We start from the raw sequence: 14680 nt of genomic DNA, 5'->3' as shown, positions 1-14680 counted from the left end.
TTTAGATACAACCGAATTCTTGCCCTCTCTGCTCCTTTCTCCGTGTGAATAGCTACCCACATCAACAAGGTGCTTCTATCACATTTTGCCTTTGCATTTTCTTTTGAGATGTTTTGCTCTTTGCCATGCTTTCTGACCTACGTTGGAAAGTGTAGTTCCACTTGTATGAGGTGTATCAGCAAACTGTAACACAGAGGAAACTATTAGAGATTTTTAAGGAGAGAAGAAGTATCTTCTGTCTGCTCTTTCACTGTCAGCATTCATCTCCATTGTATCTATTTTTAAATCAATCACCCCAGTCTTCAGTTTCCCAGTTCTAAATATTTTATTTTGAGGATGTAATTTGCTAACTCAAGAGCTCTTTCAAAAGCTTGCTAACTTGATTACTGTCATTTGGAACATCTGTCTGACAAACTTCTGCATTAGCAGCTACTGAATGATTTTGGTTTCATTCCTCAGGAGATTCGTAGGTTTAATTCCAGGAACCCTTAATCCATGAGTGATTTTGCATTAACTAAAGAATTAGCCCTTGCCTCCGGTTTCCTTAAAATTAACTTCTTTTTCTTTTATGCAACAGCAGAATACAGGAGAAAGGAGAGGTCCAGAGCACAGATATTTTTAGCTAAAATCTATTGTCAGTGTCTTAGAGAGACCAGAATGAATAGCCTCATTGTCACTCCAGGTCTGGCGACACCTGCACAATTAGTAGATTATGCTCATAACAGCTAAGCTGAGTGGAAATTGACCTGTTCTGCAAACAAATACATAAATATGTCTGAGACATTTAGTAGTTATAAAACTGTTTCTTGAGTTGAGCTTTGGTACTGTAGTATCCAAAGAAAAGCAAAAGCTGAAAAAAAAAGTTGCTTTTTCTTTTCCTTAAAGTTCTTTGGTTTTTTGGGTGTTTCTACTACTAGGAGTAGGGTTTGTGTGACTCCTTATTCAATGGTGGGGTATAAAATGAATCGTTGTTGAAAGCCAGGGCTAAAAAAATCAGTAATTTGAACAGGGCTTTATTAACAAAGAATGAGGCAATGAAATATGCAGGGCCAAAATTACTCCCTGTCTGTTTTCAGTGGGTTCAGCTGAATGGCATTGACAGTGTTACTAAGAGTTTCAATAGCTGAAATCGTTTCCCTTTTTCCTAAAAATCCTTGGGGGTTACTTCAAAGTGGAAGGACCATATGCATTACTTGGGGTTTAGAAAGGGAAAGGGAAAGCAGAACTCCAGTGCCGACCACAGGATTATGGCTTTGAGCTGTCCATGTTTCCAGGTGCGATGCTCTATCCTCTGTAAGAATTTACAGGGAGAGAAGCTCCGCGATGACCAGCAGCTGCCAGATGTGTGAATTAGCAGTTGTTATACAAATTCTAATTGTTCAGAAAAACTTGTATTAAAGTTAAAAAAATCTGCAGTTTTGGAAACTGGACATAAATTTTTCAGATAACTGCTTCTGGGTATCTCCCGTCTTAATGTCACAGCAAATATAGAATTCTCCTGCAGCTCAAGAAACATCTATATAGAACAATTTTTTCAACAGAATGACATCAAAATGAGTCATACATTTGTGTTTTAATATTTTATTAAATGCAGCAGTGTGTATTTCTTTAGTTGATCTGACTGTACAGTTCCAAGGTCCTGCAGGCTCCTGTACTGAGAATATGTAACAGCTTTATTTATTAAAGAGACAGGATGGTGGTGACACAAGGCAAGATACTGTGATTTAAGGGGTGCAGAAAGAATCATTTCCATTTAAATTATGCAGATCTCTGAATATACAGGTTCTGAATATAATTGTGGGAGCTGCCAACAGAACATGTACAGTGCAGCTAACATGAGGGTCATTGTCATCCACTGCCTGGATCCATAAATAAAGACTCACCTGAAAAAGCTCGTAATTCACGGATGGTCCTCATTCATTCCTGGAAACTGTTTTTCTCTAGAAACAGTTTTTAGAAAGTCCTTTCCTGACAGTGGTCTTTGTCTACTACAGTAAGGCAGAGATTATCTTAACTAGGTCATGTGTTGTCTAAGAAGAACAACACTTGTACTGAACATCATATAGAGAGGTTCAAGAAAAATACAGACCATAGAATAAACATTTTAGGGAGGGCTTCTTTTAGTTTAATGTTATGAGCTATCTGAACAAAGTGAGTGATATCAGAAATATTTGACAATATTTTTCTTTCTTGTATACCACATTTCTTTAAAGAAATTTAGTTTTAATGTAGCCCAAGAGGAAGCCAAAAGGTCTTTAAAGATAATCTGTACATCTGGAGAAAACTTACTATCTCAAGCTAGTTCAGAATATACCTGACAAGTGGCATAGGGACTCCTCATTGTAGCACAGATATGCCACTATAAAAACTGACTGAGACAATGGTGAGACATAATTAATGTCATTTTGAACTATGAATTTCCCAACAAAACCAGTTTGTTAAAGGCAGATTACAGATATTTGGATAGATGTAAGCTTCTCTTCATACAAATTGGATTTTTGTGGCCAGCAAAATGGAAATGGAGTCATTTTGCTTATACTCCAAAAGAGGTTTTCCTCATCTTATGACAGAATATGGCTTTGTTACCGCAGTGATATATGACTGATTACAGTGCTTTCACATGCCATCAATAAATAATTTCCTCTCCTATCTTTAATTTATAATTCTAATGAAATGCTTGGATAGAAACTGAGCTGAATGCATATGGCTATATTTCTGATGTCGATCTGTAGAATTACAAGCATTTGCAAAAAAAATTTTTTTGTGTAATTCCAGGAGAGAGCCCTAGTATCTATGTGCTCACAACAAATGAGAATTAGATTCCTACGTGCTGGCAGGAGACAGATTTGAGATGTAATCCTCTTCTCACTGTTCCCCACTAGTCGATTTAGGCAGTTCTTGCTCTTTGAGCTGACTTTTTGTGGATCCTATTCTCAGGCATATAACTCTCCCCTTACATTTTTTAAGGCACTGTCATCCAGCATGATGCCTGTGACTTTCACTTAGCATTTGAGCTCTTCAGCTAGGCACTGAAACCATGCATCCTTCAGCTATTCAGCTTCAAAGATGAGCAATGTTTGCTCCTAAGCATGATGGGTTCAAATGAAGCAGGAATTATATCTCTCTTGTTTATATATATATACATATATATAAAAATATGTGTAAAGATACAGATATGCATAAAACAATAAAAAGATGGCAAAGGTGGAAGGTTATAAGTGGAAGGGCTCCAAGTAGTAGGACTTCAAAATGTGCCACATCCTTGGAATTTAATCCAGACTTCTCCAAAAAGATATTCTCTTAAATCTCTTTGTATCCAAAATTTTGATTTGGATTATTACAGAAATAAGGATCCACTTATAAATCTGTAGTACAGTCCAAATATTCATAGCTAATGTTTTGATTCTTGATTTTTAAAGAATTTTCGCAGGCTAAGGACTTCATCCCACTTTCTTACGAAACCTTACATAGCCAGGGGTAAGTGCTAGTCTCTACCAGAAAATGATAAGGGATTTGAAACCTCTTTCCTCCCTGTATCTCACTCTGATTGGCTAATCAGCTCCAGTTCCCTAAATTGCAATGGCTAATTTGGGATATACCGTGTCTACTGCTAACTGCAGTTTCTTTAACAGCTCTATTTTTAAAAATGTAGGAAAGGTATCAAAAGTTTGCAGCATGAAATGTAGCTAATGGAGATATTTAAGAGGTCTTTTTCAGCCACGGACATGGTGTTCATTTAATTAGAACCACAATAGAACGATACTCTGTCAGTATTGAATTTCATTGTAACATCAGTGAAGTGGAAAGCAATCTACAGTTCCTGCATGCTGTTTTTTAGAAGCTGACAGACATAAATACATTTTAATTTTAAAGCTCTGCTTTGACATTGGAATTAGTGACATCATGAGTTTTTTATGCATCCACTAAAGACGACAGCTGGTAGTTTTCCTTGATAAAAAAGTTAAATGTCAGAAGACAATTTTGATGTCCATGTTAGTTCTGCTGTCTATGAATATTCTTAACTTACTGAGAAGTGTTATCATTCAAATGTAACTGAAATACAGATCTGAGAGAGCTCTTATTTACTAATGCAAATGTGTATGTGTAGCATCCTGTTTCTACATACCTTTAGGACAAGAAGCTGGTAGAAGGAGCTAATGCTCAGGCTTTCCTCTTCAGAGATCTGTTCAAATTCAGCAGTTTCCAATACCAGTAAAAATGAATCCTCATACGTGGAGAGTAGAGTTTGGCACAAATTAATCCTTCTTCACAGCTTGCTCATGAGCTAGGACTGGTATAGCACAGGTTTTTCTGTCTCAGCTGGAAAAGCTGTGTAGAAAAGCACGTCCAGTGCAAAAAAAAAAAAAAAAGGCAGTAGTGTAGATCAAGAGTCTTTTCCTATTAAAATGCACTTCACTCAGTGGAGAAAATTATTAGCATTTAATACAAGACAGATGTGTTAACACACTGTTGGGTAAGTACTGCAAGGTGCCTCGTAGCAAGGACTTCAGGAAAACAAAACAATATTTTGGAAATACCTGGGTAGATGGACAAGTGTTTATTGAACTCATAGCTACCTATATTTTATTTAATTATGTTGGCATTCAGTACTGTTTTTTAAAATCAGCATGATTATGTCCTGTGTTTGGAGAAAAATTTAAGTCATTCACCAGATTTTCAAAGGCAGCTGCCTCGTAAAAGTCTGCGTGATTAATTTCTGTGCTTTCAGTAAGGCCATGAACCTAACTAGTCCAATTTTTTTTAAACTCCCTGAGTACATTTTCATGTATCTAGTATAAAAATGTGTCCAGGTTACTAAAATCAGTACTCATTATTAGGTCCAACAGAATTCCCATGTAACATGACCAGTTTCAGCACTAGTTATGTTCTGTTCCTAACTTACTATTACCAACTTATAAAAAATTAAGAAGGCAGTGTATTTTGTTATTAGCAAGGAGAAAAGAATGAATGAGAAAGGAAGAACAAAAAGAAAATTGATTGGAAATTGTGCTGATCAGTAAAATTTTTTTTTCTTGAATCACAAGTAACGCTATAGTTGGCATTACTCACAAAGGCATCAGTAAGTTTCTCTGCCATCCATCATCATATCATACAGGCACCTTTTGCTCCTTACACCTGTATTTGTTTAGGCTGAGTAACTTTAATTGGAAAATACTGTCATAATGCCCAGGAACATTTTCATTTTTAAAAATGTAAAGATCTGCACCTGTATATAACCATCTGATTAATTATTGTTAACATTAATAGTGTCGATGTCAGGGTTTGCCAATTACAGATACCTTCTATATAAACTACGTTAAACGAGCTTGTTTGATTTGGAAGCCAGTGAGTATATTTTGGCCATGTATAGTTAGCAAAGATGCACAAATATCTGGCAAAACCAGATGAGTAATGAATTTTACCAGACGAGTAACTGTATACCAGAATAAGTTATCTGGTTTTGGATCAAATCTGTTTTTCTAGACAGTATGTTAAAACCAAAGATATGTCCTTCCATCCAGTAAGCACTGGAAGAGACTGACAACTCTGTTTATCTCTACTCAGTGTGTTGCACTGAATGAGCAGGACTCTTTTCATGTCAGAATTCCCATCAAGGTATTCAATCCTTTCTTGCAAAATATGCTTCAAATAATTGAGTAGTCTGTATGCAATTTGTTCTAACCTTCTTTAGTTTTTTTCTTTTAAGTGAACTGAGCCATTTAGTTGAGTTCTAAATCCAAAACCACCACAAAGAGCAGCTTACCAGACTTGGCCAGTCCTGTGCTGGTAACGCTGTCCATACATAGTTGTAAAAATTATTGGTTTTGTCGAAATAGCAGTATCAGTTGCTTGAAGAAAAAGGGACAACAACGACAACAGTGGGGTTTTTTGCCAGTCTAAATGACTTTTTTATAAGTAAGAATTATTCCTGTATGTGTTACTGCTGGCATAACACAAACCCCCCTATTTCTAATTTAGGACTGTGTAGTAATGGGAACTATGCAAACCTCACGGTGGAAGGAACAGCTCTAGATGGAAATATGTCAGTCTATCTCCTACCACAAGGCAGCAATGAAGACTGCTTTGTTATATTGCAAAAGCAATTCCCAACTTTTTGAGTTGAACTGTGTCTGATGCAGTCTTTGGAAAAACTGAATGAAGACTATTTTGGTAAAAGATTCTCAGTCTGTGGAGAACCTGTGGATTTGTTAGTGTTAGATACAGGAATTTTATTTCACTCTGATAACGACCTAGTTTATTTAAAACTACCATTGCCATCTACATCATACAATCTATTTGTCTGATTAAGGGTATAATGTATAAGATATTATGTCCTGAATACCAGGACACAACCTGATGATCTTCTGATGTTACCCTTATGGCAAAATTAATTATCATACTATGCTGTCAGTTATTGACAGTACTGTTAATAAAATACATCAAAGTAAATTTATTCCTAAAATTACTGCCACTCATGTGCAGCTTTCTTTGGCTGTCCGCTGAATATTTGCATCTAATTTTACTGGAAATAGCATTTTTAAAAAGACCAAATTTTAAAAAGGACATTATTTGCTTGAAATTAGTTTTGACTTCATAAGTTTCATAAATGCTGGTATGTGTCATAATTTCTGCTGCGTGTGAGAATGCAGGTCAGATTACTAGTTGCATTGTTAGCTGGGGAGAGGCTACTGAAAATCAATCACAACTTACTTTTTTTTAAGTAGAGGGTCTTTTTGTCATTTCTCCCACAGCCATCCAGTATTTTCTAATTTAAAAAATGCACACAGGACTTCTCCCTTTACATCTTTTTTCCTCCACAAAAAAAAATGCAAAACCAACAGTAGGAGACGTTTTCTGTATATCATCTTCAGGGAATTTGTAGGTCAATTGAAATACATTCTTTACGGTGGCTTTTACAAGTATGGGAATGCTGGTGGGAGTGTGAGGGAGAGTTTAGGTGTTTCATCTCTTGAAAAGCTGTATCTACCTGACTTGGGTGAGGATGATAAAATTCAGGCCATGATCTGCTTAGGAACTTTGTATTTTTTTTCCCTAAATGATAATTCCAATCCCATTTCTTTTATCATTGACCATTCCCAGTTGCAGAGGAAGACTTCAAGATAAAAATCTCAAAAATAATTACCTTTTTATTTTAATCTCTCATTTTTTTTTAATGTGTGAGTTAGCAGTGCAGCTCTCCATCCACACCTCAGCTGCTTTTTTAACCCTACTACATGAAATGAAACTTTCCAGGCAAATACTGGGACATAATTTTATAGTGACACTCAAGCCCTCACCTCTCAGCCATTCCATGTGTTGATGTGCTTATGAGGGTAGGAAACGAACACGTTGGTCCAAGTATTTTCTCCTTCCGAAAGGAAGGCCCTTCCTGGTGTTTAACATGAACATCATTATCATTCAGCCTAACTTCAGTGCCAGTTCAGCAATTCACATATCCATGGGAAATGTGACATTTTGCTGCAACATGCTTCAGTGCATCTGCTGGCACCTAACCTACTGGCTAAAGGAAAGAAAACTACTGGACTGAAAATAATATACTGCTCTCCTTTGCAAAATACAGAGCCTATGGTTCTTTAGATTTTCCCTTTAGTATTTTCTTGATGTCACAAGCATCCTATTTCTTGAGGTAGTGCACATGACGGGACTCTTTTACTAGCCTTTGAAAACAGGCAGATTGCCCAATCTGTCTTGGTTATGCTAAGGAATACAGGGGAGTAGCAGGAATTCTGTATTTCTCCTAGTGGTCACACCTGGCAGAAAAACACCTGTAGCGTGCTCAAGCCAGGCAAGTCAAAAGAGTCCTCCTGCTGTGAAAATATACTGCAGAGCTCAGAAACACCAACTGGCTGGCCTAGTAATGGACAAAGCATGAAAGCTTGCACACATGCATTTTTCTTCCTTCAATGCTCTCTTGCACACATGCATTTTTCTTCCTCCAGTGCTCTCTCTGCCCTAACCGCTCCACACAGAAACAATTTTCTTCATCTTAGATACTTCACAAAATAAGCCACCAAGTGGTGACACTCACAAAGAGGGTTTTTTGTTTCCTTGTTTGTTTTTTTTGTTTTTTTTATGGCAAGTATATACTTGTTTCCTCATCTTTTTTTTCTTATTTTTTTTTCCACTCCTATTTCTGTTCCATCTAAATGGTAGAACCTTTTCACTAGTCATAAATCGTATCAAACATTGTAAGCAAAACAAGTCAAAAAAGTGGTAATTCTGATACCAAAGCTAAGCAATTGATTTCATTATATTATTTTCTATTCTACTACAAGACTACATATGCTACTGTGGATCTCAGAGTACAATATTTTTGAAAATGATTTCTTTAAATGTACTATTTGCCATAGGAACTGCTTAGTTCTTACCATTATAATAAAAGAGAAGGGATCCTGAAGTATAATCAGCACACACTTATGGTAAGATGGGCATAAGAGATAAAATAGTTTTGATTTCAACAACCCATCCTTTGGTCAAAATTATAACCTCCCTTGCAAAGTTGGATTTAATATTATGGTGAATACCTGATTCTTAAATTTGCAGTTCTTGACTAGCGAAGTGCAACTATCTGGAGAACAGAGCAATGGTAATTCCATCTGTCTGAATACGTGGCAAAAAACTCCCTCGCTTTTAGTCGTGGACAACCATTTTGGGAACCTGATAAAGAAACAGATACAGAATGTGGGACTGCTCAGGAAGTGCTAGGCCATAGTGACCCCTTCCATCCTTAGCCAGCAGTCCTCTCCTTTCTGCATTATGTACTTAACAATTACATGAACATCTACTGTAAAGCATGATGTTGGTGTAAGTACTGTTTGGTCTCGCTGCTTTGTAAATTGCAAAATTGCAAACTTGCTTATTTTTACTGTCAGCCCCACAAACAACATGATATTCAGAAATACAAGCAAGCTATGAATCTTCATATATTTTTCACTGGATCCTTGGTTTGGCTTTTTAAGGAAAATCAATGAAAGTAATAATCAGAGAATCAAAAGTTGATACAAGTTCTAATGTCTTGTTAGATGAACAAAGTAGAAAGAAACAAGAAAAGACAGTTAATTTTTTAAGTATATTACATCCTGTTCTTTTATGAGAGCCCAGTTTCATACCACAGTTATGACAGAAGACAGACTTATGAAGCCCAGTGTTGAAGAGTCACCCTTTCAGTATTCTGTGATACGGCTTCCAGCTGATCGAAGCTGGCATCACGATCCGTTAGAGGAGGACACTGTGGAAGCAGTGTATCAAAACAGCCTAGAGAATAGACTTAACACAGTCAGACTTAAATCAAACTAAGACAGTATGGCATTTGGTTTAAATAATCTTATACTTTATTTTAAATCTTTTAAAAATCAATGTATTAGAATATATGATTCAGAATAGTAACATTTCTACTATATTTTATACTTATAAAATAATAATCTCTGGCAGTCATTAATAAGGAAGCTATTTGTTAGTCAATATGCATTAGATAAAGTGCTGTAATAATTCCTTTTATACTATACAAGCGATTTCCCCCATTAAGTGTGCAGGTTTTCTCTGCCTATTGTTGATCTGCTGCTAAACATTTCACATGTTTGGCATGACTTCAGAAGGTGACACTCCAAACAGTTTAACAAATGAAAGAACATGGATTATGACAAAAAAACGTCAGCGGTGATGTTAGTATAAACCTCTTATTTTGGGGTTTGTTTGGAGGGCTTTCTTTTGCTTCACTCTTTCATCTTTTGTTCCATCAGAAAAGTCCTCTGCAGAAGACTTGTTTTTAGTTCCAACCACTGTGAAGTCTTTATATCTTAAAATATATATTCAGAGATATATATGAAATTAAAAAAAATGTTACTGGCATATTTTCTCTCTCTAGAAACAACTTGTGTGACAGTACCTTTATATGTTGAATCTTTTTTTACTCTGTTTCATACCACATATCATTCATTTTCATTTAGTACCAAGAAAAGCTATGAGACTCAGCATTTATATTCCCAAATTAAGATAAAATAGGTTTCAGTCACATGTTATAAGTCATTTACTTAGAAATTGGTCTCAAGAGGTAAAAAATTATTAGTGATCAATAATAATCAAGTGAGGAAAGATACAACACATATCTGAATGTAAATATGAAGTACATAAAATACTATTCCAGATAACTATGTACAAATACTGGTAAATAATTTTACTGTTTTCTCATACAGTAGCTTATATAGACAGTCCCTTAATAGCCTATTATTAGGTTAATTAAAGTTTAATTTTCCTAGATAAGATCATCTCATGTATATCTTTGGTTAACAAGACATATGCTTTCTTAGAATTATCTAAAAAATAAAGAGGATCAGTAATTGTGGATGGATTAAAACCTTCATCCATGAGTCGAAATTTTTGTTGTTTGAATGTTCCAGTCATTTCCATTTTTTCCTATAGAAGAGAGAAAGAATTATTGTTCAGTAGAAGAGCTTCTTTTCTTTTGCTCATATTCACATTTGTTTTTGAAAAGCTTACCTGAAGTAAGGATATACTGTTTATTCTCATTACGTTGGAAAACTACAACTTTTGTGCTGCTATGGACCAACACCCGGAGACGTGGTGGAAAAAAGTTACAGCCCACTGCTTTCTGCATCGCTGAGCAGTGTCTCATCACAGTGTCTCATCTGGTGTAGCCCCAGACTGCCTGAGACAATCTTGCTTCTTCACTTGTGCGCACTATGAAACTACACATCATAAAGAACCTGAGAGTGAAAACTACTATTATCAAGAACTTTTTACTGAAAAAACTTAGGAAATTCTCTGTATCTATGATTGTTCTCACCTAAAATAAAGGGTTGAATGAATCATGTACTATGTCAGCCATACTGATACTCAGCCAGGTCCAAATAAATGCAGATCTTTACTATACATTTTATAAAGTTTTCAAGCTGCTTTTCAGCGTCCCTGTGTCCCTTGCAAAAAGTAGTATGAGGCATCTCTAGTGAACTCTTTTTTCTATCCTCCCTACCTCTTCTCAGCCCCATTTTATGATCTCTCTCCATTATCTTCTCTTCTGTCTTTACATTTCTATATATAGGCAAACAATCTCCACAAATGAAAAATTAAGTATTACCTCCAACAACTCAGAGAGCTATTCCACTTCCAGATTGTAGCTACCTGCTTTGGTTGGTCTAAGGAACATTCTGACATCTTCTAAAGTATGATTACATGTCAGATCAAGCTCAGGCTCAATAGGTTTTTAATTTTTTCCCTTGAAGTTCCAACCACTACCTTCTTTCTTGGTTAACAGCAGCAGTACCAAGAGCAATTCATCTGCAACGTAGGCATTTAAATTCTAATCGAAGTTCCAGATACTTGAAATCCAGGCTACGTCCAAAATTCAGATTCCTTCTGCCCAGAATAAAGGCTTTTTTGTACATCTTTATAGCAATAAATCTAGACTACTTCTCATCATTTTGTAAACTGACTACCTCAACATTCTCAAATGTAATCTTGCTTGGTTGTATCAGAATGCTGCTGCAAAAGGTATCTTCCTGGACTTACGAGATACACATAAATACATACACATATATTTCAACTTCAAGGTCCTTCATCGCCTTTTGCTTTTTACCCCTTTATTCTGAATCAGTATTCAATCTCTGATTGGCCCAGGGAATCAACTACCATAACTTATCTTCTCTTTCCAAACAATGACTATATTTTTCATATTCTCCTCAGACATCTTCAAAAACATTTTTCTGCTTGTCTTCGTGATGATGTTTTCAAAACACCAGAAATGAAGATGCTTATCAGACTGCATTTGTTGTGATGATTAGTACTGTATGCTTTCTACACTCTCCTATTTTTCCCTAGCCATATGTAGTCTAGTGTATCACATTTACATTTTTAACTTTTCAAGAGAGGGGCTATTTTTTTCCCAAATTGGACAGCTACTACCACAAAGTACAAGTATACAAATAGGGATGACTTTGACAATTGAGGTGGTGACAGTAATAATGTACATTTTTAATTCACCTTTTCAGTTTACCTAGTACATTTTCAAATGCTTTAACTTTTGTCATTTTATTACACAGCAAATAATATTTCATTTATTGTGCACAGTCAGTGTCTCCTGCTTTAGCTCTACTTCTCTCTTTCATTTCCACAGAATAAAATGGATTTTAGATTCTCTTCTCCAGATGTAACTGTTCACATTTTAATAATCTGAATCTTTTTGTTTTCCTATGTTCATGCTTCTAATCTCCCTAAATCCTGTTGTGTGATGTCTGTCCTTACTCATTTGTACAATTCCTTCTGTTTTAACATAATCTGAAAATTTTATTGACTTTTTATGTAATTCCTTTCCCAGGACTCCATTAATGAAGACAGCAAATAGGACCAGTTCTAAAACTAGTTGTGATATATGAACAAGCGCTTTCTGTTATTCATTTAGCCATCAATGTGTTCAAATGACGTGGGTGTTTGTATGCACTGTGCAATAATGCAGCTTACCTGGACTCTTAAAAAAAGAGGACGAGCATAACTTGGTAGATGGCTCACTACTTGCTTATGCATTTGCTCCAAATCTAGAGATGTATTCTGCTTTAAAATAAGAGAGGCCATTCCTGCTCTTCCTTCATGATCTGGGTGAAGGGAAGTGAGATGAGAATTTTGAAACATGAATAAAGTTGACATGTTAGTGATGAACTTTACAAAAAAGAAGTGTAGTGCATTAATAAAGTGACAGTCGTCTATCATCTTCTGAGTTTCAGTAAAGCTGGAAGATTACATTCATATTTTATATAGTATTACATATATTTAGAGATCACTCAAGTGATCAGTTAAGTGCTAATGCTGTAAATGCATTTGGCAGGTAGGAGTAAGTGGAGTCCTGTGCTCAATATTTATCAATAAATGTGGATAAGTATCAACACCATTCCTCTCTCAAAAACAAGACTGCTGAGCCTCTTCCCCAGATAAGCCAATTACGTCTTCTCTTCAGTTCTAGCCATTCTCTCTTGCCAGTATCTTCTCTCAAAACTGTGGATCTGAATGTTGCTAACAAAGAGAGATTACAAGAGAGAGATTGCATACACTGTGTAGGAATCTGCAGGTAAATGTTGTATAGGAAATGAGAAGCTCTCATATTTTTGAGTCTGATTTTCAGTCTTCTTTATTCTGATCTTTCTTGTTGTGTGGCTTTAAACTAGAGGTAAGTGACACCTTTTTCACATTTTAAACTCTTTTATCATTTTGTGGTGGGTTCACCCTGGCCAAAAACCAAACATCCAGCCAGCTTCTCACTCACTCCCTTCTTCCATGGGATGGGAAAGGAATAGACGGAAAGCAAGAAGACTCATGTATCAAGGTAATGGCAGTTTAATAGGCAAAGCAAAAGCTGCATGCACAAGCAAAGCAAAACATAACCAGGATGTCGTTCACTATTTTTCATCATCAGGCAGATGTCCAGCTATTTCCTACAGGGAGGGGCTTCACTCAGAACATGCAGTGGTTGCTCTGGAAGACAAGCACCATAACCACAAACATCTCGCCCTATTCCCTTCCCCAGGCTTTTATTACTGAGCATGGCATCACATGATATGGAATATCCCTTTGGTCAGTTTGGGCCCGCTGTCCCATCTATGTCTGCTCACAACTTCTTACCCACCCCCAGCATACTCGCTGCATGGAGAAAGCCTCGATACTGCGCAAGATTTGTTCAGCGATAGCCAAGCATTGGTAAGTTATCAACATTGTTTTAGCCACCAATGCAAAGCACAGCAGCACATGGATTCCTATAAAGAAATTTATCTCTATCCCAGCCAGACCTAGTACACATTTTAAAAAAAGACTTAGCATGAATGGGAATCAAGCCCAGATGATCTCATGAAAATTAACAACAACAACAAAAATTAATGTCTTTTCTTTCTTAATAATTTATTTACTTTTCTCTTGGTTTTCTTTTTCATCTTGTCCTTGGTTTTGTAATATGTCTGTTTACAGATGGTTTACGAGGCTAAGCGAAAAGTGAAAAAGACAGGAGAATGTCTTCATGTACTTTCCTTTAGAGTTACTTTAATTCTTATCTTGTTGGTGTTTTATTTTGACATATGGATATGTGGATTTTCTATGGATGTGAATTTAATAAATTTTCAAAGTTTAATTTAGATTATGTAGCTATCACAAATTCATGAAAAATAACTTTTCAAAAATACATATCACTGCATACACATAAAAATGCATGATTCACTGGCTCATTCATAATCTGGTGGTATTTTCATTATCTACATCTACAACAGATGACTCAGCCAGAAGTGATACACAGTTTTAAAACACAAAATAAAATAGTTATGAGGGTTAACAACTAACCTAGGGGAAGAAAACCATACAGCTAAAGGTCTTTTACCTGGCACAGATACACCATACACGTTTGCTTCTTGTATGAAGTCCAACATTACAATCACATCAGAAACTTCTGTAGTTGCAACATTCTCCCCTTTCCACCTAAAACATGTGAAAAAATAATTTAATCCCATGAAAACATATGGACAACTCTTCTTTAAAAAACATACGCTCTAGCAGGAACTCCACTCACGTCAGACTAACAACACCTCAAATTTGTGCTCACTTGTCATGTTGGGATATTGATCTGATCACCAGAAGACAACACTTGCAATTCAAATGGCACTAGATATTA

The 14680-nt window shown here is 36.0% G+C and overlaps 1 protein-coding gene across 1 annotated transcript in view; it reads right to left on the bottom strand.

Moving 5' to 3' along the window:
* Positions 1–9450: 9450 nt before the first annotated feature.
* Positions 9451–14680, bottom strand: part of LOC104339356 (long-chain fatty acid transport protein 6) — a 40771-nt gene continuing 35541 nt past the window's right edge. The window contains exons 8-10 of the mRNA XM_075410562.1: positions 14390–14487; positions 12496–12626; positions 9451–10434 (exon numbers count right to left, since the gene is read on the bottom strand). Of these exons, the coding sequence (XP_075266677.1) occupies positions 10258–10434; positions 12496–12626; positions 14390–14487 (406 nt within the window). The 3' untranslated portion in view covers positions 9451–10257. The remainder of the gene's footprint in view (positions 10435–12495; positions 12627–14389; positions 14488–14680) is intronic.

This window comes from Opisthocomus hoazin, chromosome Z (genome assembly GCF_030867145.1).
Source record: "Opisthocomus hoazin isolate bOpiHoa1 chromosome Z, bOpiHoa1.hap1, whole genome shotgun sequence".
In the NCBI taxonomy this organism is placed as follows: Eukaryota; Metazoa; Chordata; class Aves; order Opisthocomiformes; family Opisthocomidae; genus Opisthocomus; species Opisthocomus hoazin.
This window is presented reverse-complemented; position numbering and strand designations above follow the sequence as displayed.